This window comes from Salvia miltiorrhiza, chromosome 2, assembly GCF_028751815.1.
Source record: "Salvia miltiorrhiza cultivar Shanhuang (shh) chromosome 2, IMPLAD_Smil_shh, whole genome shotgun sequence".
NCBI lineage: Eukaryota > Viridiplantae > Streptophyta > Magnoliopsida > Lamiales > Lamiaceae > Salvia > Salvia miltiorrhiza.
The window spans coordinates 46542341-46569013 of NC_080388.1; the positions used below are offsets into that span (position 1 = coordinate 46542341).

At 36.1% G+C, this 26673-nt stretch overlaps 2 protein-coding genes, 2 long non-coding RNA genes and 1 pseudogene across 4 annotated transcripts; 3 read left to right on the forward strand and 2 right to left on the reverse strand.

The window, feature by feature from the left end:
• Positions 1 to 2482: 2482 nt before the first annotated feature.
• On the reverse strand, positions 2483 to 3320 carry LOC131011719 (60S ribosomal protein L10-like). Its single transcript, XM_057939521.1, has one exon. The coding sequence runs from the start codon at positions 3281 to 3283 to the stop codon at positions 2618 to 2620; it is 666 nt and encodes a 221-aa protein (XP_057795504.1). The 5' UTR covers positions 3284 to 3320; the 3' UTR covers positions 2483 to 2617.
• Positions 3321 to 6942: 3622 nt separating this feature from the next.
• LOC131011720 (trihelix transcription factor DF1-like) lies at positions 6943 to 9927 on the forward strand. Its single transcript, XM_057939522.1, has 2 exons — positions 6943 to 7437; positions 8096 to 9927. The coding sequence occupies exons 1-2, from the start codon at positions 7172 to 7174 to the stop codon at positions 9513 to 9515; spliced, it is 1686 nt and encodes a 561-aa protein (XP_057795505.1). The 5' UTR covers positions 6943 to 7171; the 3' UTR covers positions 9516 to 9927.
• Positions 9928 to 11243: 1316 nt separating this feature from the next.
• LOC131009619 (transcription repressor OFP15-like) lies at positions 11244 to 12493 on the reverse strand (annotated as a pseudogene).
• A 1330-nt stretch (positions 12494 to 13823) lies between these two features.
• LOC131011721 (uncharacterized) lies at positions 13824 to 15228 on the forward strand. The gene is made up of 3 exons (XR_009097095.1): positions 13824 to 13928; positions 14813 to 14875; positions 14960 to 15228. It is a non-coding gene; the product is annotated as an uncharacterized LOC131011721 (long non-coding RNA).
• Positions 15229 to 20542: 5314 nt separating this feature from the next.
• On the forward strand, positions 20543 to 22199 carry LOC131011722 (uncharacterized). The gene is made up of 3 exons (XR_009097096.1): positions 20543 to 20604; positions 21452 to 21514; positions 21875 to 22199. It is a non-coding gene; the product is annotated as an uncharacterized LOC131011722 (long non-coding RNA).
• The last annotated feature ends 4474 nt before the right edge of the window (positions 22200 to 26673 follow it).

Genomic DNA, 26673 nt, shown 5'->3' on the forward strand with positions numbered 1-26673 from the left:
GACGGCGTTGCCGTCGCTATTTACCGGCGGCAAGAGGCCGCCGCTAATCACCACCGCCGGTGACATCCGGCGATAGCACCACCGCCGTCCGGCCAAAATTACCGACGGCATTTTTCCGCCGCTAATTACCGACGGCAAATTCCAATTACCGACAAACGCCGTCGATAATTATTTATTTTTTTATTTTTTTATTTTTTTTTCATTTATCATCTAATAAATTGGTCAAAGATAATAATACAAAAACATTAAAATTAAATATATATTGAAATACAAGTGAAAATTTAAACATTGATTATTACTAATCAAAGATTATTACTAAGAATTCAAGATTCCTAGTAAGAAACTTATAATTATAACTTAAGAATGTTAATTTGATTAGTGATCCACTCATCAATCATCACTAATCTAATATTATTACTAAGCATTCAAGATTATTAGTAAGAAACTTATAATTATAACTTAATAATGTTAATTTGATTAGTGATTCACACATCACTCATCACTAATGTAAGATATTACTTAAGAATTCAAGATTCTTAGTAAGAATCTTATAATTATAACTTAAGAATGTTAATTTGATTAGTGATTCACTCATCAATCATCACTACTCTAATATTATTGCTAAGCATTCAAAATTGTTAGTGAGAAACTTATAATTATAACTTAATAATGTTAATTTGATTAGTGATTTACTCATCGCTCATCACTAATCTAAGATTATTACTAAGAATCTAAGAAACTTATAATTATAACTTAATAATGTTAATTTCATTAGTGATTTACTCATCACTCATCACTAATCTAATATTATTACTAAGAACTCAAGATTGTTAGGAAGAATCTTATAATTATAACTTAAGAATGTTAATTTGATTAGTGATTTACTCATCACTCATCACTAATCTAAGATTATTACTAAGAATTCAAGATTCTTAGTAAGAAACTTATAATTATAACTTAAGAATGTTAATTTGATTAGTGATTCACTCATCAATCATCACTAATCTAATATTATTACTAAGCATTCAAGATTATTAGTAAGAAACTTATAATTATAACTTAATAATGTTAATTTGATTAGTGATTCACTCATCAATCAACACTAATCTAATATTATTACTAAGAATTCAAGATTCTTGGTAAAAATCTTATAATTATAACTTAAGAATGTTAATTTGATTAGTGATTCACTCATCAATCATCACTAATCTCATATTATTACTAAGAATTGAAGATTCTTAGTAAAAATCTTGTAATTATAACTTAAGAATGTTAATTTGATTAGTGATTCACTCATCAATCATCACTAATCTAATATTATTACTAAGCATTCAAGATTATTAGTAAGAAACTTATAATTATAACTTAATAATGTTAATTTGATTAGTGATTCACTCATCAATCAACACTAATCTAATATTATTACTAAGAATTCAAGATTCTTGGTAAAAATCTTATAATTATAACTTAAGAATGTTAATTTGATTAGTGATTCACTCATCAATCATCACTAATCTCATATTATTACTAAGAATTGAAGATTCTTAGTAAAAATCTTGTAATTATAACTTAAGAATGTTAATTTGATTAGTGATTCACTCATCAATCATCACTAATCTAATATTATTACTAAGAATTCAAGATTCTTAGTATGTAACTTATAATTATAACTTAAGAATGTTAATTTGATTAGTGATTCACTCATCAATCAACACTAAGGTTATGAATGGTGTATAAACTAGATTGATAAAAAAAAAATCAAAAATTAATAATAAATTAATTAATAAATATTTTTCCGACATAAAAATAAGAACGGAAACGAGCCCAATCCGTAATTAACAACATTTTTTGTATATCATCTCGACATATTCTAAGGTTATGAATATATATGATATTGTATATTGAAGTAGACTTTAAATGAATTAATAGATACTATATATATCAATAATACGAGTGTTCTGTACTGGTGACCATTCGAAAAGAACTTCAAGGTTAAGCGTGCTTGACTTAGAGCACAACTAAGATGGGTGACCGACTGGGAAGTTCGTCTAAATTATGCAATACTGTATAAATATCGAAATAAATTGTGGATATACAATAAAATAAATAAATAAAAAAAATAAAAAAAAATAAATTAAAAAATATTACCGAGGGCAAATGCCGTCGGTAATTTTCCGGCAACTCTCCGCCGTTCAACGGCGGGAATGCCGGCGGCGGCCGATTGCCCTCGGTAATGGCGTTACCGACGAGCCGGTTAGCGACGGCGAGTTGCCGCCGGTAACCTTTATCACCGGCGGCCGTGCCTTATTACCGACGGCAAAATGCCGTCGGTAATCGTATATTTTTTTGTAGTGTATATATATACTCTTTACATTTATCTAACTTTCTCAAAATAAATTGGATATCAAAATTATAAGGGAGAATTTATATAAATGCAAGGGGTTTTTTTTTGTATAAGGGCAGCCACGGCCATTAAAATTAATAAGTAAAACCAAAATATCACAAAAACAATTCAACATGTTAACTAACAAGTCTGAAACAAAGAAGATCCAGATAAACAAAAACAAAATCTCTGTGTACTCAGAAAGCAACAACATTCAAATTCCAATAAAACTCATCACAGAGTAGCTGCATCCACAAATGCTCTTCCAGGTTGCCTTAGCGCCAAAGGTCCATGACATCCAAGAAGCTTGGCATTCACACCATCAGGCATAATCCTGTTCTCAGACTTCCATCGCAGATAGTCAGTTCGATTGTACTTGGTAAATCCCCATTTCCTGCTGACGATAATCTTTTGACGACCAGGAAACTTAAATTTTGCACGGCGTAGAGCCTCCTGAGCATGAGGGCTGTTGTTATCCTTGCAGCGAACAGACAGAAGGACCTGACCAATGGCTACACGAGCACAGACACCCTGGGGCTTTCCAAAAGCACCCCTCATTCCAGTCTGGAGCCTATCAGCCCCGGCACATGACAACATTTTGTTGATACGAAGAACATGGAATGGGTGAACCCTCACTCTCAAATGGAAAGCATCCTTTCCAGCAAACTTTGTCATGTACTTGTTGCATGCAATACGTGCTGCTTCGAGTGCCTCACTTGAAACATTTTCCTTCTCCCAACTGACCAAATGCACACAGAAAGGAAATTCATCAACACCCTTTCTTTTCATTCCCACATCATAAATCCTGATCTTGGGATCAGGCACACCACGACAGAATCGTGACTTTGGGTAGGGTTTGTTCTTGATTTGACGATAGCACCTTGCAGGTCTTCTCCCCATGGCGATGAGTCTGCTCGGCTCCCCGATTCAAGACAAATGCATATAAATGCAAGGGGTTATTGCCAGAAAATACATATACTTTGTCAATTTTCTGGTTTATATCATGACCTTATAATTTGGCCAGAAAATACATCAATTTTCAATTTAATTGCAATTATAACATGACTTTATAGTTTGGCCAAAAAATACACCAAGTTTTAATTTATTCTCAATTATAACATGACCTTGTAATTAATTTAGTATAATAATATCAAGTTTAATACATTAAATATTTTTAATTTTCTTTTCATCTCACAATATACTATATATAAATACATATATATTTGATAAATATACATCTATATGTAAATAATATATAATATTATTTACTTTTTAACATAGTTTCTATTATATATGTACGTAATTTTTTTAATTGGTCCTAATATTTTATAATTTCACAATTTAAATAAATAAATAAATACTTATTATATATATATATATAATATTAATAGAATATTAAAATCAAATTTAGATATATATATATATATATATATATGCATTTGTGTGTTGAAAATGTAGATATATATATATATAACAAGATATTATATTGATGGCTTAAAAATACATATATATATATATATATATATATATATTATGAAATAATTAATCATCTAACTTAATTTTTATAAAAATTAATCAATCAATTAAAAATATTTTATACATAAAAATTTAATATAAATACAATAAATATTAATACATCTATCATGAAAAATAATCTAAATAAGGTCATGTTATAATTGAGAATAAATTGAAATTTGGTGTATTTTCTGGCCAAACTATAAAGTCATGTTATAATTGCAATTAAATTGAAAATTGATGTATTTTCTGGCCAAATTATAAAGTCATGATATAAATCAGAAAATTGACAAAGTATATGTATTTTCTGGCAATAACCCCTAAATGTAAATCCTACGAATATAGAGAATTGGTAATCAAGAAGATGAAGCAGCCAATGTCAAACAAAATAGGAGCTAATTATCTGTAGCGTTTAAGATTTGGGTTAGTTTGCATTAACCAATAATAATTTGGAATGCTATAAACATGGTAGCCACTATCAATGATCAGAAAGTAAACTGCAGCGAAAATTAATATACTAAAAATTGCTGTAATTAAGTCCTAACACTGGCAGCATTTCTGTAGCCAAACTGGCACCTGAAATCAATATTATAAAATTTACCTATTATTAATACACATTGCTTTAAGAATATGTATGGCTGGCTGGCTAGATACTATTACTGTATATATTTTACAAATAATCATAAACTATCTGCAAATTGAAGTACCAACCAACAATTAACAAATAAAATTTTATGTCGTGAAATGTATAAATTAAAATACTACAAATTATATCACATTAATATTTAAATTTCTTTTTAGCATATATATACGCAATTCTTGAACTTAAAATTAAAGAAAAAAATAAATGAACTTTTATTGTTCCGTACGTGATCCAAAGTGACTCATAAGTGAATAGATTTTATGTTTTACAATTAATTAATAATAAAACTACTTATATATTCCAATTAATTAGTTACATTTTCACCATCTAATTACAACTACGTAAATTCTAGTAGTATTTGGTGTAACGTAAGATCAATTTTTTGAGCCGGCTGAAACATAAATAGTTTTTTTTTAAGGTAAAACTATGCATACAATAGATTGAATATCCTTTTCTGTATAAATTATTTAAACTAACAAATATTTTCATATATTAAGGTATCCATATTACATATGCGAGAGTATTAAATGTATAATTAGTGGGGTATTACAGCTAGATTTTATTGAGGTATATGTATGAGGTTTTTTTTAAAAAATTGTTTTCTAATGATCAATCACACATAAGATGAAAATTCCATTCCATTTATTACGGTAGGTTGCAACCTAACAGAAATTGGCCACTATTTACTTCTACTCATAAATGAGTTTGCCTAATAATATGGCCTACACCTAATTAGTTTAATTCAACCCCATGGATCCCACCTTAAAATGACCTTTCTTTTTCTACTAAAATTTAAAAACAAAAAATAATATTTTATTTATACACATATTCTGTGTCCACAGATAAATTTGATGAAAATTGCAACATCGGTGGGGCCTATGTACAACGTGGAGGCACAAGTACCTACCATAGTAACAATTATTTTTCAAAGGTTTTAAACCCCATAAATATAATTATTAACTAGTTGGCGAGAAAGGGCAATTTAGTCAGAATAAAAAATGGGGAGAATCCCGTTTACGAAGCAGATCCCTGATTAATGATCCGATGAGTAATTAAAAATAAAAATAAAAGAAAAGAAAAAGGAAAAAAACGAGCATCCAATCCATGATTAAAAAAGGTCAATGGTATACATGTGAGGGGCAATTCGGACATTTAGAAAAAGATGCCCACATGTTTAAGCCAAAATAGCCACTGAAATCCGAATGCCCCAAAAAGCAAAGCTGACCTACATGGCCCGGCATTTAACTATATTTAGATGGATATACACAAAAACCAACTTATTTATCCAATACCTACGTATACATAACATAATACTCCTATTACTATACATAAAATTAAAACAAATTTATTTATTATCCATCTCAACATATATTACTATCCAATGTATCATTAGATTATACGTACATTTGTAATATTACCGAGTGACTTATGTTCAAGTTAATGCGTTGCATCTACATATTATCAATGTGATCATGCAAACAAATGTTGTGACTGCGTGGTAGGGCCGAGCTCGGTATCCCTAACAAATTTTATTTATTTTATATGTATATAAATGGAGAGGTTCAAATCACAACAAAAATTTCAATAATCACGTAATTGGTTGATTAGATACGGGCTGAAGTATAAATCACAAGCTCAATCAGACAAACCAAATACTTGATTAAGGTAGATTATTTTATCAATCATGTCTTATCATTCAAACCAAACGGCTACATAAGATATATCACACTTAACTTATAAAAATATCTCCATTTTCATAGTTTTGGGTTCAAATCACATAGAAGAGCAATTACAGTGTATTTACATAATCACAATAGTGCAGTTATTTTATATGTTAAATATAATTAAATTATAGATTAAATAAAAAATTTGTAACTTTTACATTAATAAGGTTATTACTATAACCTATAATCCTTATAGGTATAATGACACTTTTTAATTATAGCGTCTTGATGTTAAAAAAAAAAGAATTCGAATTCAACAATTCCCTAAACTTTATTTTTAACTTTGTCCACTAATGATAGGGAATAATAATAAGTTACCCTAATTTCAGGTGATGCATGCCTCCATAAAAACTAATCTTTCAATACAAATTTTAATAAAAAATTGTTTAGAGATTTGATAATAGAGAAATAGTCTCACATTAAGAATATTGCTATATATATAAATATATGCTATAATAGTTAAATTATCTAAATTATATATAGAGTAATATCAAAAAAATAAGATTTGTATAAATTTGGAGAATAGTAACAAAAAGAAAATGAAATCCGTATTTAGGGTTATAAAGAGATAGGCCAAACTTGCAAAAAAAAAAATGAAAAAACGCTAAAGATTCCTCAGCTGAAAAGGAAAAAAGAAAAAAATAACTCTTTTTCCTTTTCTATTTTTCTCTCTCTCTCTCTCTCTCTCTCTCTATAGTTTAAAATATAATTTGAGGGGTGTGAGATTGACAGGCAGATCCCACCGAAATAAATTAAATAAATTCACCACGCTCTCTATCTTGATAAAAACCCACAGAATTCACCCAACATATGTGATATATATTTTATTTATTAATTTTTATTTTTATTTGAGCTGGTAATTGGAGGGGAGCTAGCAGCTAGCTGGAAAACGAAGACTCCTTTTACATGATGCTTGGGGTTTCAGGCCTCATCGCCACCTCCGCCGCGGACAACCACGAGAGCGGCGGAGCTAGTGGCGGCAGCAGCGAGGTTGGAGCGTCGAGCTCCGCCCTAGCAGGCGGCGTGGATGAGAGTGAAAGAGTTGGGCAGGGCGGCGGCGGAAACCGGTGGCCGAGGCAGGAGACTTTGGCCTTACTCAAAATTCGGTCTGATATGGATGTTACCTTTCGAGATGCAAGCCTTAAAGGCCCATTATGGGAAGAAGTTTCCAGGTAAGCTAATAATTGAGCTTCAAACTTTAATTTTTATTTCATTTAATGTTATTGTTACACACTTCCACATACTGTCGTGCAGATTGCGCATCGAATTCAAGAATTCTTGATGTTTCTGTATAAGGAATCTTTTAGATCATGATTTTCATTCAATTCGCTACCTTTTTTTTTTTTTTTTTAAATCAAAAAGGGTTTTCGTCTTTCCGTTTCGCTAAAACAAGAATTCGGCAGCTTTCAAGGAAACTTATATTCCCACCTTTCACCCTTCAGTTTTGGTTTGTTTTTGGCACTTTGTTGCTAATTTTAGCAAAAAAGGAGTTGAATGAATGAAGCACCTTCTTTTCTCTTTAAACCTCAGAATTTCTTCCTTTTACAGCTTTCGATTTCGCATCTTTCCACCACGAATTGAGCAGAAATGTATGAACAGATTCTGGGACCATTGAGGAAATGAGTTGTTTTGAATAATATATAATTCAAGTCCAAGTACTTCTCCAATTATCTTTTACTAGTTAGTATTTTTTTTGTTTCTTGAATCGGCGCCAGTTAATTATTTGTTGCCTTGATTTTATGTGTTGATTTTTGGAGTTAATTTGGTTTTAACCTTTTGGTTGAAGAATTGAAGAATTAGTATGGAATAAGGAGTTGTTTGTTTGTTCAGGAAACTGGCGGAGCTTGGGTTTCAACGAAGCGCTAAAAAATGCAAGGAGAAATTCGAGAACGTCTTCAAATACCATAAAAGAACTAAAGATGGCCGCGCATCCAAACAAGACGCAAAGGCGTATCGATTCTTCGATCAATTAGAGGCTCTCGAAAACACCTCTCCCAATAACCACCATTTCAGCCCACCTCCGCCGCCGCGCCTCCAGCCCCCTCCCTCCGTCGCCATGGTCAGTACCGCCGCCACACCAATGCCGTCTCATGTCACTGTTCCATCGGCGAGTCCGACACCGTTGAGCGTAGTGCCTCCCAAAAATATAGCCACCGTGCATCCAATAACTTCCTCCCCATTTCAACAATCTCATCAACCTCAACCTCAACCTCAACAGCAGCTGCCTCCTTACCCGCATCCGCTGTCGAATTCCACGTCGTCGTCGACATCCTCGGACGAGGACATTCAGCGGCGGCGCGGGCGGAAGAGGAAGTGGAAGGAGTACTTCGAGAAGCTGATGACGGACGTGGTGCAGAAGCAGGAGGAGCTGCAGAAGAAGTTTCTAGAAGCTCTAGAGAGACGAGAGCGCGATCGCATCACTCGCGAGGAGGCATGGCGAGTGCAGGAAACGGCGAGGATGAATAGAGAGCACGATATCCTAGTCCAGGAGAGATCCCTCGCCGCCGCCAAAGACTCCGCCGTTATCTCCTTCCTGCAGAAAGTCACCGGCCAAACCAATCTACAGATCCCAACCACAAACAACATTATCGCACCGCCACAGCCGTCAATGCCGCCGCCGCCGCAACAAACGAGTCTCCCTCCGCCACCGGAGCTCCAATCAACACCAACAAAAACGTTAGACATCACGCCGCATAGAGATAACGGCGGCGGCGGTGATGATCATATATCACCAAGCTCGTCGCGTTGGCCGAAGGCGGAGGTGGAAGCGCTGATTAAACTTCGGAAGGATCTAGAAGTGAAGTACCAAGAGAACGGGCCGAAGGGCCCGCTTTGGGAGGAGATATCGAAAGCGATGAGCAATATAGGGTACAACCGAAGCTCGAAGAGATGCAAGGAGAAATGGGAGAATATCAACAAATATTTCAAAAAGGTGAAGGAGAGCAACAAGAAGCGGCCCCAAGACTCCAAAACGTGCCCATATTTCCACCAGCTTGATGCCATATACAAGGAGCGGGCCAAGAACCACGTCCCCTCCTTCAATCTCGGGCCCATAATGGCCCGGCCCGAGCAGCAGTGGCCGCAACAACAGCAGCAGTCGATGCACCAAGATAACGAGAGCGAGAATCACGAAGGCGGCGGCGAGGAAGAAGATGACAATGACGATGACGACGACGACGATGTAGGCGATTACGAAATGATCGCCACGAAGCAGCCGTCTTCGGTGACGAACACGGTGGAGGGAGGTTAGAGAGAGAAAGCGAAGGGAGAGATGTTAAAGATGGTGGCAAGTGGGGGTGGGGGCGGATTGCAGGAGGTGTCAGAGGGGGGCGGAGGAGATAAGGAAGGGGGGGTCAGAATACGGCTTGGCATCTTCAGATCAACGGCGGTGAAAACAATATTTCACGGTTAAAAAAACTTCTTATTTTTATTTTTCTAAAGTTTGTTTCTATAAATTATTGATTACTTTCAGAACAAATAAACTGATGAGGAACAGGGAGAAATTAGATTAAATTAATCAAAAACAACTAATAATAAGGGGAATACTATTTGGACTTTGTTCTTTTTCTTTTCTTCTTCTTTTATTCATTTTTATTTTTCATCATGGAGTGTAAATTTCAAAGACTATTGGATTTAATGTTTCATTTTCTTGGACGAGTAAAGAGTTGTCTAATGTTTTCCTTTTCCTATTATAGATACGTCATACGTGCCTTCGTTTTTTAAGATACAATTTTTTAAAATAATCTGGAGCTAATAATTTTAATATGGGATATAATATTGGATCGATTCTGAAAAGAGGAATTAAGTGTATATTCTAGATGTTAGACAACTTTTTTAATTCAATTTAATTACTGTTAATTGTCCTAATTACAACTGGCCGCCATTGAGAACTCAGAATCCTGAACTAGGTAGCCATATTTTTAATTATATGGCCCCAGATTGATGAGACTCAATAAATAAATCTAAGCTCTAGCTAGCTTGATTATTGCTAATATTATTGTTTACTTGTTACCAATTATATATTCTAAGAATAATATGTTAGTACATAATTATTTACTCAGTCATTTATAGTAGTAACAAAATTATGCAATTTCTATCTGTCTACCAAGTAGTAATCTAATATGCCTTTATATACAGATATGAACTAAATATTTTAGATCAACTCTATACCTCAAACATGATAAAAACTAATATTATGTCTTTTATTCATGATGATCCCTCATCGTTGCAATAGTCTACAAAATTATGTATAGTCTATAAAATCATGTCAATTTTTTTTTATATATTCATTATTTTTCACAATAAATTTATATTATTTAATAATGAATTCAGAGTATATCTATTTTATATGATATAATAACCACTCCCTACTAAAGTGAGGTGTGCATGTTTAATGGATCGATTAATGTATACAAGACATACTTAGCTTATAAACAATTGGTAAAATTTTAACTCGCGACATTCCCTTCTTCACAAATTAACTTATTACTAGCTAGGTCTTGAAACGCACAATGTTATTTTTAGCATGTTTCAATATAGTTGTAGCTAGCATTACAACGCTAACTAATTTATAACCATGCAATTCACGAAAACATGTTTTACATTCCAAATTGTAAATATATATGAATGTAAATAACAACTAATTGAAATGGATTCATTGAAAATAAGTACCCCACGTGAGAAATGGTTTTATTGAACTCGATTATTTTTAGAAGTGTATATGTAAATTTAAATTGTAATATAAATATTACTTCAATTCATAGAAAATTTGTATAAAAGAAGAGACAATAGTGTGCTACTCTAACCCATTTTATATAGTCAAATGATCTTTTATTCATGAAGATAAAAAGTTAAAAATAGGGTTAAGGTACAGATACCCCCCTAAACATGACCCCCCCTAGAACGTATACCCTCCCATTCTCTAACTTGGTACAAATTGCCCCCCAAACTCGATAGAAAGTATACAACTAACCCCAGCTCACAGACGGACGTTAGACGCCGTCCAAAAAATATTTTTTTTATATTTTTTATTTCTAGTGGCCCCCACTCCTCTCTCTCTCTTCTCCACGGCCATTGTCATCAATCTACCACCAGAAAGCGAGCTTTGAATCTCCAACCAAAAATCGGAATGGCATCGTCCTCTCTGTTCGATGGATGGAGCGTAATGGGAGAGAGATATCTCCCCTTCTTCTTCTTCTTCTACTTTCGAACCAGACAGAGAAATCGAGAAAAGATAAACAATAATCGCCACCAAGTTTTCCACTTCGAATACAACGACCTGAAACGGAACTGTGCCGGCGAACATAGTTCAGCCAACAGAGCAAAATTCCCTTAATTCCGTTTCTAACTTACTACCTCCGTCCCGGCCAAGACGCTACATTTGCTTTTCGGCACGGGATTTAAGGAGTTGTAGATTAATGTTTTAAGTGTGTAATAATAAAGTGATAAAGTAGGAGATAGAAAGTAATAAAATGATAAAGTAAGAAAGAGGAGGTAATAAAGTGATAAAGTAGGAGAGATAGAAGGTAATAAAGAAATATTTAATTAGTGTTAATAAAGTGTTTAAAATTTCTTATTTTTGCCAAATATAGAAATGTAGCATCTTCGTTGGGACGGCCCGAAAATGAATATGTAGCATCTTGGGCGGGACGGAGGGAGTACATTATTCATTCCAGAAATTTACAAACCTATCAAGCTAATTTCAATAATGAATAAACTAAGACCATTTACCGCATGCAGTGAGAGGTGAATGAGGAGATCGACGAAGGCGCCGACGATGTATCCGTGATTGCCTTTCTCATTGACTCTGAGGTAACACGTCGGTAGCTCCTTGAGGCAGTCCGAGCGCTTGATGTCGTGCGCCGCCACCATCTCCGCCATCGAGGATCTGATTTTGACGCCGTCACCGCCACTGTAGGGAAAGGTGTGCGCCTTCGCCGCGCCGTCTCCTTGAGGATGGAGCTTATCTCACCAGGCTCGAAGAAGAGGCGATCGGATCAGAGGCCTCCGATCACGACGGTCTCGTCGGGGAATACATGCGACGCCGCCGCAGAGGCGGAGAAGCTCTCGTTGCGGCGGATGTTGAAAAAGGAGTTGGGGTTTCGGTGAATTGGCATTGGCGCGGAAGGGGAGAGTCTTAGGGCTGATGACGCAGGCCGGCCAAGGCCACGGCGACGCAGCTGAGGTGGCGTTGGTGGGGGAATCGGTGGCTTTGAACAGAAAGGAAAATTTATTGGCGGAGATATCGTTTGAATCCAAGAGAGAGAGGTCAATTGGAGAGAGAGGGAGATGGGAGTGATAATTTTTTTTAAAGAAAACGGCGTTTAAACGCCGTTTACGGACGGGTTTATTTGCACCATTGTTTCAGGAGTTCAGGGAGGTCAACGTGCCTTGACCGAGTCTGGGGGGTATACGTTCTAGGGGGGTCATGTTTAGGGGGGTATCTGTACCTTAACCCTTAAAAATATTAGACTTTTTTGGTGTAAATGTATTAATATATACCTATAATTTTCCATTGAATTTTCGTCAAAAAAGTTTTGATGAGACTCAACCCTTAGTTAGCGTTTTTATGATTTCAATGGGTTATTAGGTTTACCTTTTCTTTTCCTTTTGTTCAATAAAATGTTAATTCAGCAGTACCAATATACATTTAATGATCTATTATTTTTAAACTCCAAAAATTTCGCGACTATTACATACTTTTGTGAAAATAGTGTGTAACAATGTAAAATATAATATTACACGATTTTCACCAATTCGTGTAATAGTTGCAAAAATCTTGTAACAATGATTTTACAATATTACTTACTATTTTGGTAAAAGTGTGTAACGATGTAAAAAAGTGTGTAATTGCGAAAAAGTGTGTAATTGTGAAAAAAAATGTGTAATGGTGTAAATATATTGTTACACACTTTTGCAATTATTACAAAATTGTATAAATCAGAAAAAATGTGTAATAGTACATTGTTACACAATACAAGGGTATTTTGATCATAATGACTATTATTTTCACAATTTATCTATATAGATTATTACTTTTACTATATGATTTTGACTAGAATAGGGTACTGTTTCTATAAAAGATGTGACAGCCCGAAACCCATTTAATTATTTAATTATTTTGTTTGATTGCATTATTTAAATTTTTAACCATTTTTTTTATATCATGAAAAGAATATTTATATAGCATGTTCGTAAAATATATAGTCGCGCCCCTAGTTAGATAAAGAATTTTAGATTACAGATTATTATTTTAGCAAATGAAAATTTTTATGCTCAAGTTGATCATTTATAAATATTTACATAGTTCTCTACTTTTGGGCCATAATTGAACATTTCAAATTGTCTATTGGGCCTTATTTCAAATTACTTACAGCCCTTAAGAGCCCAAAACTCTGGTTATCATTTTTCAATCACATTTTTATTAATTTCTCCCTATCCAGCCGCAATTCTCGATTTTTCTCATCCTCGGCCACACATTTTAATTCTTAGGGAGCAAGTGTTTGTCCTCAGCCACAAATTTCACTTTCAAATCCTTGAAGAGCAAGAAATTCACCTTATTTAAACTTCAATTCATCCCCAATTCGTTTTTTTTTTTTTTCCTCATCTGTGCACTTCACCGTACAAACTCAATCGGCTACTTCTCACTGCACATCATCAATTGGTAAATTTTAATTCTTGTAAAGAGCTTATGTAATTTTATTTCAGCATCTCAATCGTTTCTTCCAATTCATGCCAAAACCAGATTTTCTACGAGAAATCTCATTCTTCAAATCCAAAACATGCATACACATCATCAAATCTATTATCTATATTTCATAAGAAATCAAATAGAATTCATATCCATAATTTTTTTTACAGAAAAAGGAAATTAGAAAACTTGGAATAGAAAATAGAAGAAGTTGAAGAGGATTTGGGGTATAGGGTTTAGAAGAGGAAGAGAGGGCGTCTGGTGGCTGCTGCGGTGCTGCTGTCCCAGCGGCGCTACAGCTGCGCTGTTGACGGCGGGAGTAGAGGCGGCAGCTGCTGGCTGCTCGCCGGAGCAGGGGGCGGCGTCAGATGGTTGTCTGGCCGCGACGGAGAGAGAGGTTGGGGGAGAGAGGAAGGCTGGGAAGAAAGGGGGTCAGGGAGAGGGAAAGGGAGGCTGGGAAGGAGAGGGAGACGTCGGGCGGCGCCGCGGTCGGGCGGCGGCGGCGGAAGACGAGGGAGAGAGAGAGAGGGTGCGCTGGTGTGTGAGTGTGTGTGAGAGTGTGTGTGTGTGTGTTGAATAGAGAGTGCAGAGAGGGATTTAAGAGAGAGATAGAGAGATGTTGGGCTTTAAGTATGGGCTTGAGCCTTATTTGTTTTTAATCTATTGGGCTTTTGACTTAGTTAATCTTTTAATAGCAAGTATAATTTATTTAAGCCCACAATTATTTCTTTAATTATCATTTCCTAATTTTTAGTTTTTTTAAAGACTTTCATGAATAATTTTCTAAAGTATAGATTATTTTGCTAATAAAGATCAATTAGGCCCTTATGTTTTATTATTTGAATTTATATGACTAGGTGCGGCGCGACTAGGAACGTGAACTTTAAATTCTCGCAGTTAATTTCAAGTTCAAGTTACAGGTGTGGGATTTATTTCAGTACATGCCGTGGTTAATTGTTGTCCATTTTAACATTATGTGTTTGCCATATGTGTTGTAAATTCAGTTATATCGCTAGGGGCCCGCTCAATGGGTCCAGGACTTCACAGTCCTTGGTATGCCACAATGCGATTTCATGTTACAGTTAGGGTTGCAACCTATTCGCCAGGGGCCTGCTCAATGGGTCCAGGACTTTAAAGTCCTTGGTATGCCACCGTGCGAATTTCAGTTATCAGTACAGTGCAGTGCGTATGTGTTGACCATTTTATTAACGTGGACAATTATTGCATGTTTCCCACACTGAGTATATTTCATATGCTCATCCCATATTTAATATTTTCAGGTAACTAAGGTTGGAGACGCGTGGAGGATCGAATGGGCGCGTCAAGTATATATATATTTTGAAAAATATGATGGCGTAGTTACATCTAGCCTTTTGCTTGTATAGTTTCAAAGTCTAAAACTACTTTTGAGATTTTAATATAACTTATCAGGTTTAATGTTATCATATTAGCTTTTCCTCCATGGCTGGCCTTCTTTTAAAGTTATTTCAAATATTTTATTTAGGAATTTATTTCTTTGAATTTCTTTATAATTTAAATCCTTATGTTTTTCGCTGTCAAAAGTCATTTAAATTCATTTTAACACTTTAATTAGATTAGGGTGTTACAGTATGGTATCAGAGCAGGTCTACTTTCCTGTAGACTCTGCAAAATAAAATTTTTCTTAAAATGTTTCAAGTCAAGTGTGACAAGGCCATTCGATCACTACGCGCTCCGACGTCAAGGTAAAAGTTATTTTAAAAGTTTTCAAGGGGATGAGTATAAACTGTTTATATTCCGAATTTATGTTAAACTTGCTGCAATAATTGAAGTTGTTATCAGAAAGTTCAAGTTCATTATGCAAGTTATTATGAGAAAGTGCAGTATACAAGTTATTATGTTGAAGATTATTGCAGCTATGAATTTTATTTCGGAATTTTACGGTTCATGACATTGAGATTTGATGAGTTCAAACTTTTCATGTTGAATATAGTCCTCGAATTAGGAATAACCTAGCATTTTCCTAGAAAAGTCTTATTTTATAATCCCTTATTTATGTGATAGTGCCTCTGAATATAGAACCATGAGGAATACGCGTGCACATTCCCACCACGCCGAGAACTCAAATACAAATTCCGAAGCAGAAGCTGGACAACCTCATCCAACTAATGGAGGAGACTTCATGAGTCAATTTCTGAGCGCCTTACAAGGTTTTGTCCAACAGCAAACCCAAACTCAGGCCACGCAGCGAGACCTAAACCAGACCTCTAACACAATGGATCAAGCGGTAGAGCGATTTCGGAATTATAATCCGCCACGATTCAATGGACGTGATGGACCGCTAGCAGCTGAAGAGTGGTTGGAAGAGCTTGAACGGATTTTCACTCACATCAACTGTACCGAGGAACAGAAAGTTTCATGTGCTGTTTTTCAACTCAAAGAGGACGCTCGACAATGGTGGAAACATTTCTATCGTCTGTTGGGAGAAGAGGATCGCAATGTTCTCAATTGGAAAATCTTCAAGGGAGTAGTAATGGATAAATACTTTCCTCTGTCATTCAGAGAAAAGAAGGAAACCGAGTTCTTTGAGTTGAAACAAGGAAATATGACTATAGAGGAGTACGAGAGGAAATTTAATGAGTTGGCTCGTTTTGCACCACACCTAGTTGACACAGAAGACAAAATGATAGCTAGGTTCAGAAAGGGACTGAGAACTGACATCAAGGGAATTATGGCTGCACATGTAATTGAAGATTTTAGCGATTTGGTTAAGCGAGCCGAAGAGGTGGCAACTGCTCTTGGGTCAAACATCTCTGCACAAAAGCCAGCGAATCAACCTATAAAAAGGAAGTGGGAGAACTATAATCAAGGCGGAGGAAACTTCCAAGATAAGAGGCCGAAGTTTGGTGGAGGCGTTAATCTGGGAACAACGGGGACAAGACCACAATGCCAGAAATGTGGAAAATATCACTATGGAGAGTGCATGTGGGGTAAAAGAGTTTGTTTCTTTTGCCACGAACCGGGGCACACTACACATAATTGTCCTAAGAAGATATATAATGCGCCAGAAGGGAAGAAAAATGTGGGACCAGACAGAATAGGAATCAAGGAGCCAGAAAAGAAAGGAAATGCCCGATTCTTCGCTTTAGCAGATCAAGAAGCAGCGGAGGACGACGACACAATGACTGGTACGTTACTCATATCTGGAACACCAGCGGTTGTTCTATTTGATTCTGGAGCTTCGCACTCGTTCATTTCTGCTAAGTTTTGTCAAAAGAATCATATCCCTTGTGAAGTAGAAAACTTAGCCTTGAACATAAGTGTCCCTTCTGGAGAATGCATTAAGACGAATAGGATTGCTCGGAGAATTCCCTTGAACTTTAGAAATAAAAAGCTTGAAGCTGATTTATACCTCATAGAAATCCATGACTTCGATGTGATCTTGGGAATGGACTGGCTAAGTCAAAACTTCGCGACAATTAAGTGTCACGAGAGGGAAATTGTTTTTAAAGTGTCGGGAGAGAAAGCATTTTCATTTCAAGGATCAAAGTTACGAAGAATGCCTATGATGATATCTGCGATGAAAGCAATAAAGATATTGAACAAAGGCTTTGGTGAGGCTTATCTCGTAAGCATCGTAGGCAAAGAAGATGGAGAACTTACTCTCGAAAGTGTTCCAGTGGTACGTGATTACTCCGATGTTTTTCCCGAGAATTTACCTGGAATACCGCCAGATAGGCAAGTGGAGTTCGCGATCGATTTAATGCCTGGAGCAGCACCCGTTTCAAAAGCACCATATAGGATGGCGCCAAAGGAATTGGAGGAATTAAAAACACAACTACAAGAGCTTTTGGACATAGGATTCATACGGCCAAGTGTATCACCTTGGGGAGCGCCTGTCTTGTTTGTTAAGAAGAAAGATGGGACAATGCGTATGTGTATCGACTACCGTGAGCTTAATCGACTTACCATCAAGAACAAGTATCCTCTACCAAGGATAGAAGATTTGTTCGACCAATTGAAGGGTGCAAAGGTGTTTTCAAAAATTGATCTGAGGTCGGGCTACCACCAACTCAAGATAAAGGGTAGCGATGTACCGAAAACAGCTTTTCGGACAAGATACGGTCATTATGAGTTTGTAGTTATGCCATTTGGTCTAACCAATGCTCCAGCGGTATTTATGGACCTGATGAATCGTGTTTTTCACTCATATTTGGACAAGTTCGTCATAGTTTTCATCGACGACATCTTGATATACTCAAGAGATAATGCACAACATGAAGAGCATCTTAAGATCGTCTTGGAAACATTGAGGAGTGAAAAACTTTATGCCAAATTTAAGAAATGCGAATTTTGGCTAGACCGAGTAGTTTTTCTTGGTCACGTGGTGACTGGAAATGGAATTGAGGTGGACCCAGCTAAGGTTGAAGCTGTAAGTAATTGGAAGGCACCTACAAATGCAAGTGAGGTAAGGAGTTTTCTTGGACTCGCTGGTTATTATAGAAGATTCATCGAGGGATTCTCAAAGATAGCGGGTTCGATGACACAATTAACAAGGAAAGGAGTTGTGTTCCAATGGACTGATAAGTGCGAGCAAAGTTTTCAGGAGCTGAAAAGAAGGTTGACGACAGCACCAGTATTAACCATACCTGATGGATCAGATAATTTTGTCATTTATACAGACGCCTCGAAGCAAGGTTTGGGATGTGTTCTGATGCAAAAAGGGAAAGTTATTGCCTATGCATCCAGACAGTTGAAGCCACACGAGCATAATTACCCTACACACGATTTGGAGCTAGCTGCCGTAGTTCATGCGCTAAAGATTTGGAGACATTACCTATATGGAGGAAAATGTGAGATCTTCACCGATCACAAAAGCTTGAAATATTTCTTCACACAGAAAGAGCTGAACATGAGACAAAGAAGGTGGCTAGAACTCGTGAAGGATTATGATTGTACTATACAGTACCACCCAGGAAAGGCTAATGTGGTGGCAGATGCACTTAGCCGAAAAGGTGAAGGACAACTAGCTTTGATGATGACTCAACAGGAGACTTTGATAAGAGAATTTGAAAAGTTGAAACTCGAAGTGATAACTCCGAATGCCAAGGAAGCTATGCTCGCAACGCTAGTTGTTAGGCCTACATTACGAGATCGAATTAAGAAAATCCAAGAAACCAACGACTTCCTCCAGAAGATAAAGAATAAGGGACTTAGCCATGATAATATGGGTTTCTCGTTGGCAAATGATGGAACGCTTACATATGCAGGCAGAATTTGTGTCCCTAAAGACAAGCAGTTGATAAAGGAAATTCTGGATGAGGCACACTGCACGACCTACACGGCACATCCTGGAAGCACCAAGATGTATCAAGATCTTCGAAAAACATTTTGGTGGAGAGGCATGAAGAGATCGATAGCTGAATATGTTGGAAAATGTATGACGTGCCAACAAGTGAAGGCCGAACACCAACGACCGTCTGGATTGTTGAATCCATTGGAGATACCCGAATGGAAATGGGAACACATTACAATGGATTTTGTAGTGAGACTTCCGAAGACAACACGCAGTCACGATGCAATTTGGGTAGTCGTGGATCGACTTACTAAGTCAGCACACTTCCTTGCTGTAAAGATGACTTATTCGATGGACCAATTGGCGAGATTGTATGTGCAAGAGGTGGTGAGACTACATGGAGTGCCAGTATCCATTGTCTCTGATCGAGATCCAAGATTCACGTCCAGATTTTGGAAAAGTTTACATGCAGCCATGGGAACTAAGCTCAATTTTTCGACAGCATATCATCCACAAACAGATGGACAATCTGAAAGGACTAGTCACATCATTCATCATGAAGAACTTCAAATCAATAAGGACCTCACGTACGAAGAAGAGCCGAGTGTCATACTAGATCGAAAGGTAAAGGTTTTGCGAGGTAAAGAAATACCCTTGGTAAAAATTCAGTGGACTAGGCACGGACCTGATGAAGCAACTTGGGAACGTGAAGAAGAAATCCTAGCTCGCTATCCCCACTTAGAACCAAGTAAGTTAAATTTCGAGGACGAAATTTTCATTTAGTGGGTAGGGTTGTGACAGCCCGAAACCCATTTAATTATTTAATTATTTTGTTTGATTGCATTATTTAAATTTTTAACCATTTTTTTTATATCATGAAAAGAATATTTATATAGCATGTTCGTAAAATATATAGTCGCGCCCCTAGTTAGATAAAGAATTTTAGATTACAGATTATTATTTTAGCAAATGAAAATTTTTATGCTCAAGTTGATCATTTATAAATATTTACATAGTTCTCTACTTTTGGGCCATAATTGAACATTTCAAATTGTCTATTGGGCCTTATTTCAAATTACTTACAGCCCTTAAGAGCCCAAAACTCTGGTTATCATTTTTCAATCACATTTTTATTAATTTCTCCCTATCCAGCCGCAATTCTCGATTTTTCTCATCCTCAGCCACACATTTTAATTCTTAGGGAGCAAGTGTTTGTCCTCAGCCACAAATTTCACTTTCAAATCCTTGAAGAGCAAGAAATTCACCTTATTTAAACTTCAATTCCTCCCCAATTCGTTTTTTTTTTTTTTTCCTCATCTGTGCACTTCACCGTACAAACTCAATCGGCTACTTCTCACTGCACATCATCAATTGGTAAATTTTAATTCTTGTAAAGAGCTTATGTAATTTTATTTCAGCATCTCAATCGTTTCTTCCAATTCATGCCAAAACCAGATTTTCTACGAGAAATCTCATTCTTCAAATCCAAAACATGCATACACATCATCAAATCTATTATCTATATTTCATAAGAAATCAAATAGAATTCATATCCATAATTTTTTTTACAGAAAAAGGAAATTAGAAAACTTGGAATAGAAAATAGAAGAAGTTGAAGAGGATTTGGGGTATAGGGTTTAGAAGAGGAAGAGAGGGCGTCTGGTGGCTGCTGCGGTGCTGCTGTCCCAGCGGCGCTACAGCTGCGCTGTTGACGGCGGGAGTAGAGGCGGCAGCTGCTGGCTGCTCGCCGGAGCAGGGGGCGGCGTCAGATGGTTGTCTGGCCGCGACGGAGAGAGAGGTTGGGGGAGAGAGGAAGGCTGGGAAGGAGAGGGAGACGTCGGGCGGCGCCGCGGTCGGGCGGCGGCGGCGGAAGACGAGGGAGAGAGAGAGAGGGTGCGCTGGTGTGTGAGTGTGTGTGAGAGTGTGTGTGTGTGTGTTGAATAGAGAGTGCAGAGAGGGATTTAAGAGAGAGATAGAGAGATGTTGGGCTTTAAGTATGGGCTTGAGCCTTATTTGTTTTTAATCTATTGGGCTTTTGACTTAGTTAATCTTTTAATAGCAAGTATAATTTATTTAAGCCCACAATTATTTCTTTAATTATCATTTCCTAATTTTTAGTTTTTTTAAAGACTTTCATGAATAATTTTCTAAAGTATAGATTATTTTGCTAATAAAGATCAATTAGGCCCTTATGTTTTATTATTTGAATTTATATGACTAGGTGCGGCGCGACTAGGAACGTGAACTTTAAATTCTCGCAGTTAATTTCAAGTTCAAGTTACAGGTGTGGGATTTATTTCAGTACATGCCGTGGTTAATTGTTGTACATTTTAATATTATGTGTTTGCCATATGTGTTGTAAATTCAGTTATATCGCTAGGGGCCCGCTCAATGGGTCCAGGACTTCACAGTCCTTGGTATGCCACAATGCGATTTCATGTTACAGTTAGGGTTGCAACCTATTCGCCAAGGGCCTGCTCAATGGGTCCAGGACTTTAAAGTCCTTGGTATGCCACCGTGCGAATTTCAGTTATCAGTACACTGCAGTGCGTATGTGTTGACCATTTTATTAACGTGGACAATTATTGCATGTTTCCCACACTGAGTATATTTCATATGCTCATCCCATATTTAATATTTTCAGGTAACTAAGGTTGGAGACGCGTGGAGGATCGAATGGGCGCGTCAAGTATATATATATTTTGAAAAATATGATGGCGTAGTTACATCTAGCCTTTTGCTTGTATAGTTTCAAAGTCTAAAACTACTTTTGAGATTTTAATATAACTTATCAGGTTTAATGTTATCATATTAGCTTTTCCTCCATGGCTGGCCTTCTTTTAAAGTTATTTCAAATATTTTATTTAGGAATTTATTTCTTTGAATTTCTTTATAATTTAAATCCTTATGTTTTTCGCTGTCAAAAGTCATTTAAATTCATTTTAACACTTTAATTAGATTAGGGTGTTACAAAAGAACTATGTAAAATCAATAAAAAAAAACTACATTTAGCTGTAGTTGAGATTCCATAATTTGTATAAATAAAATTTACTACTTACTTTGTCTACTCTAAATGTACTCACTTCTAAATGGCACGAGTTTTAATAAAATGATTGAGTGTATTGTGAGTAGGGTAAGAGTCTCACTTTATTATGAGTGGTAAACATGCCAACAATAGAATGTATACATTTATGATGGACAATCGAAAATGACAAACTGGGTACATTTATGGTGGATGGGGGAGTACTATTTTTTCAGACCTTATTTTGTAACCAATAGATATTTGCACACACACATATGTATATATGTTGTATGTGCGTGTGTGGAGAGAGAATTACAAACTACTTCCTCCGTCCATAAAAAATCATTATGTTATTTATTTATTTATTTCGTTCATACACAAAATGTCTTTGATTTATGCTTAATTGTGCTAAATTTTGGGGTTTATATGAGCTTTATTTTAAGAAAATCTTCTGGAAATTGGTGCGTTTTATGGCTTGTTTGATGCTTCTCAGGAGATTTAGGTTTTTAGATGGAAGAATACAATTTTGGAGATTTTGGGGCTAAAGAGGGTGTTTTTAGCATAACTCTGTAGCCAGAGCAGAGCAGCATAGCTCTGTCGCCAAAGCCCGCGCTCCAGACCAGACCAGAGAAGTCAGCCGAAGCCCCGCGTCAGAGAAACCAATCTCCAGAGCAGCGAAATGGATAGCCAGAGCAGCGAAGTCAATCTCCAGAGCAGCGAAGTGAATCGCCAGAGGAACCGAAAGTCAGAGCAGATGAGAAAGGTGCCAGAGCAGAGGAAGCCCCGAACTGCAGAGAAATCAAATCCAGAGAAATCAACATATCAGAGCAGAGGAATCACTAGTAAGAGAAATCACCAGTCATCGCAGCGAAGTCAGAGCAGAGAAATAAGGCAGAGCAGAGAAATCACCATTTCTCTGGCGATAGCCATTTCTCTGGCGCGACCCGTTCCCCTGGCGATAGCCATTTCTCTGGCGAGGTCCGTTTCTCTGACGACAGCCGTTCCTCTGGCGAGAGCCGCGATTTTCGCCAGAGTGGAGATTACTTGCTGAGTACGCCAGCTGGAAGTTGCCTTATCTTGCACGATTTTATTGCCTTTAGAGTTCTACTTTGCATGGCAACTTCCATAGTGATCAAGACTGATTTGAAATCTATAAATAGGGCTTAGTTTTCGTCTTTCAAACATATAATTCCTTGCCCTAATTTTCGTCTTTGCTGGAGATCATCTTTCCTTTGGCAGCCGCAAACTTTAGACTTAGACTTATTAGTTTACTTTGATTACGTTCATCTTTTTGCTTTAGTTTTTAGTGCAGATTTCTCTTTTCATTCCAGAGTGATTATTTTATTTTCTTTGCAATTTAATTTATTCTCTTGTTCTATGTTTACTGTTATTTCTTTGCTTGTTCTTAATTTAAGCATGAGTAGCTATACCTTTAATTCGGCGAGAATAATGAAACTCTAATTTAATTATCTAAGAGACATAATTGGTTTAAAATTGATTCCTATTGATTCCGATTAATTCCTAGGTTCAATGATAATTCTGATTTTATTTAAGCCTGATCAACTTAGGTTTAATTGGATTAAAGTCAATTAGCACCTCCAATCCGTAATTGTTGGAATAGGGCTGATTAGTGACAAAACTACCATGTTCGTAGTAGGATTTAATTGGTATATTAATTATTACTAGCGTATCTAGGATAATTGATATAAATGGGGTTCCTTCACCTTAATGCTATTAGAATATTAAATCTAAGACTGGCGTATCCAGCTAGGTTATATTTTAATAAGGGAAATAGACAAGACTAGCGTATCTAGCTGTCTATCGATATAGTAAGTAGGAATTGGGGTATGTCAGTGCGTATCACGGTATCCTATAACTCGTTGGTTAATAGGGATTAATTGATTATTGCGTCGAGGATCAGAGATTAAATTAGTGTGGATTTATTTGAGCCGAATTACCTTTCTATTGATTTATTTCAAGAGTTATTTCTATTTGATTTGTTGCATTCTTAGTTTTAATTAATAATTCTTCTCAAAATTAAGGCGTGGTGGCATCACCGTTTTTATAGATTTAGGGATTTGAATAATTTTTAACTGCTCTCTGTGGGATCGACCCTGCTTACCATTATACTAATTTATTTTGGTAATTCCGCAGGAATTATTTGGTGGTTGGCGACGTCCACCAGTCTTCTTACTCATTTTTTGGCCATCATTAATATCACTTCTAAAATTCACACATATTTACATACTAGCATCATTCGTGCGATGCACGACGAACATCGAATATAAATGATATATTTAAACAAGTAAAATAAATATTAAACAAAATCAAAATATAAAGAAATACTACAAAATATATTTTAAAAATAAAAAAAATAATCCACATCAATTACTTAATAAAATCCTGAATTTGGAAATGTAAAATTTTTAAGTTTGTATAAAGTGTAATGATAATTATAGTTATTAAATAAATTTTAAAAATTATCTAATAAAGAAAGTTAGCATTACACATTATTATTATAGATTGTTACGCGTTATAAAAAATAAATAAATATTTTCATACACAAACATAAATAAAAAGTTGTAAAATCTATATATTATATAAAGAACCAGTTTAACAGCATCCAATTTACCGTCATCTTTCTAACAGAATCTTCTTAAATTTTGACGGCAGTTTATTGAGCTTATATGTTGATATTTAAGTATGATTTAAAGATAATTCATTTGCTTACCTTCACCCACCTTCTGCCACATACCCATTTTCTCAATTTTATCATCCCACGATTAAAACCCTATTTCTTCAGTCCCCAACTATTCACATCAACATAATTACAAAAGCAAATCTCAAACTTCGAACATTTTTCTCACTCAATTCTCCTCTTTGGCCAATTCCACCACCATATGGACGAGCCGTCCTCGGATGGAGACTCATCCGTGTTAGGTCCCTTGGGGTCTCGAATAGGTGTATGGGGGGGGATACACCTATAGGTTATTTTTCAAACGAAAACAAACTGACACAACCTTTTTCAGTTAAAAGAGTTTAGCAAGACTTAGGTTGGCGACTGATACTGAATACTCTTCAGTAAGGAGTTATCAGTTAAGTCAAAGACTTTAACTGATACATTTAGGCTTCAGTCGAGTTTGTAAAACAGAGGAGTAATATGAATCTCACTGACTATCCGAAGATTTATCAGTTCGATTAATATTACTAGCAGCGAAAAACTTTTCTTTCGAAATAGCCTTTGTGATTAAACAAGTTGTCAAGGTTTATGTTTCACTTTGCTATTAATCAGTTTCAGTTGATAAAACGTTTGTGCACAGATAAAGAAAGTAAATACTGAAAGCGATAAACAACAAAGGGATATTTACGTGGTTTGGAAAACACTTCCTACATCCACGGTCAGTTGATCAGGCTAACAACTTCACTGAGCTTGTACTTACGGGTGCACAGCAAACCTAAACAACCAAATATCCAATCTTCAGTACCAACACACTGAATTAGATTTCTCACTCTTAGCTTCACTGAGACAAAACTATGCCTTTCCACAAAGACTAAGATCTCTTGGAGTCAGAACACTAGTTTGAACTCCTTACAGCTCAAAGAGGTTCGAAAACTTGCCAAGTAGATTACAGAGAACATGTTATCTGTAATCAGTTATACCTAGGCTTTGGATATACAATATTTGCCTAAGTTCTAAGAGAATGTATGTAATCAGCAGTTACTGATTTTTGGCTTTGTGATTCTTTTCTTCGATTCAAACTTTGAAATGGCTTTGAATTGCTGAGTGACGAATTCGGCATCGTTTCAGCTTATGTAGTTGAATCGGTGAAGATTGAAGTGATCCTTGAGCTCTATTTATAGGAGAGGTCTTGAATAGATCTGTTGGCTGAAATGGTCTTCAAGAATTCATCCGTTGGAGATAGATTTGAACTTTGTTGAGGCTTCAATCTTCAAGGTTCCTTTGTTTGGTGAGAACGGCTACTTTGAGAGCAGGAGATTGGGCATCTCTGAAAAAGGTAATCACCAAAAAGTAAGGCTCTGCAGAGAAAGGACGATAATTGAAATCTCTGCATTTAATGCGGCTGTACTACTGGAGTGCGTGGCTTCCTTTAAGCTTTGGAGCTTCAGTCCGAGGAAGAATGTTAAACTGATACTTGACTTTAGTATCAGTCCACTGAATCCACGTGGCTCGCATTAAATAATCAGTCGTAATTAATTCTTGGACTGGTTAGTCAAATATCAGTATTTGACTCTACCTTAAATCATCAACAGTCGGCAACTTCAGTCTTCAGTCTTCAGAACAGCAACTAAACTAGAAAAGAACTCTAACACTTGAGTTCGAACAGTTCTAGTCTATTACAAGTGAAACCTATATATTGATTTTGGTATCATCAAAACTAGGATTAGAATATTTCATTAAG

Coding starts and splice junctions, on each gene's coding strand:
- LOC131011720 (XM_057939522.1), top strand. CDS start 7,172: ATGATGCTTGGGGTTTCAGGCCTCATCGCCACCTCCGCCGCGGACAAC. Junction 7,438..8,095: donor TTATGGGAAGAAGTTTCCAG/GTAAGCTAATAA, acceptor TTGTTTGTTCAG/GAAACTGGCGGAGCTTGGGT.
- LOC131011719 (XM_057939521.1), bottom strand. CDS start 3,283: ATGGGGAGAAGACCTGCAAGGTGCTATCGTCAAATCAAGAACAAACCC.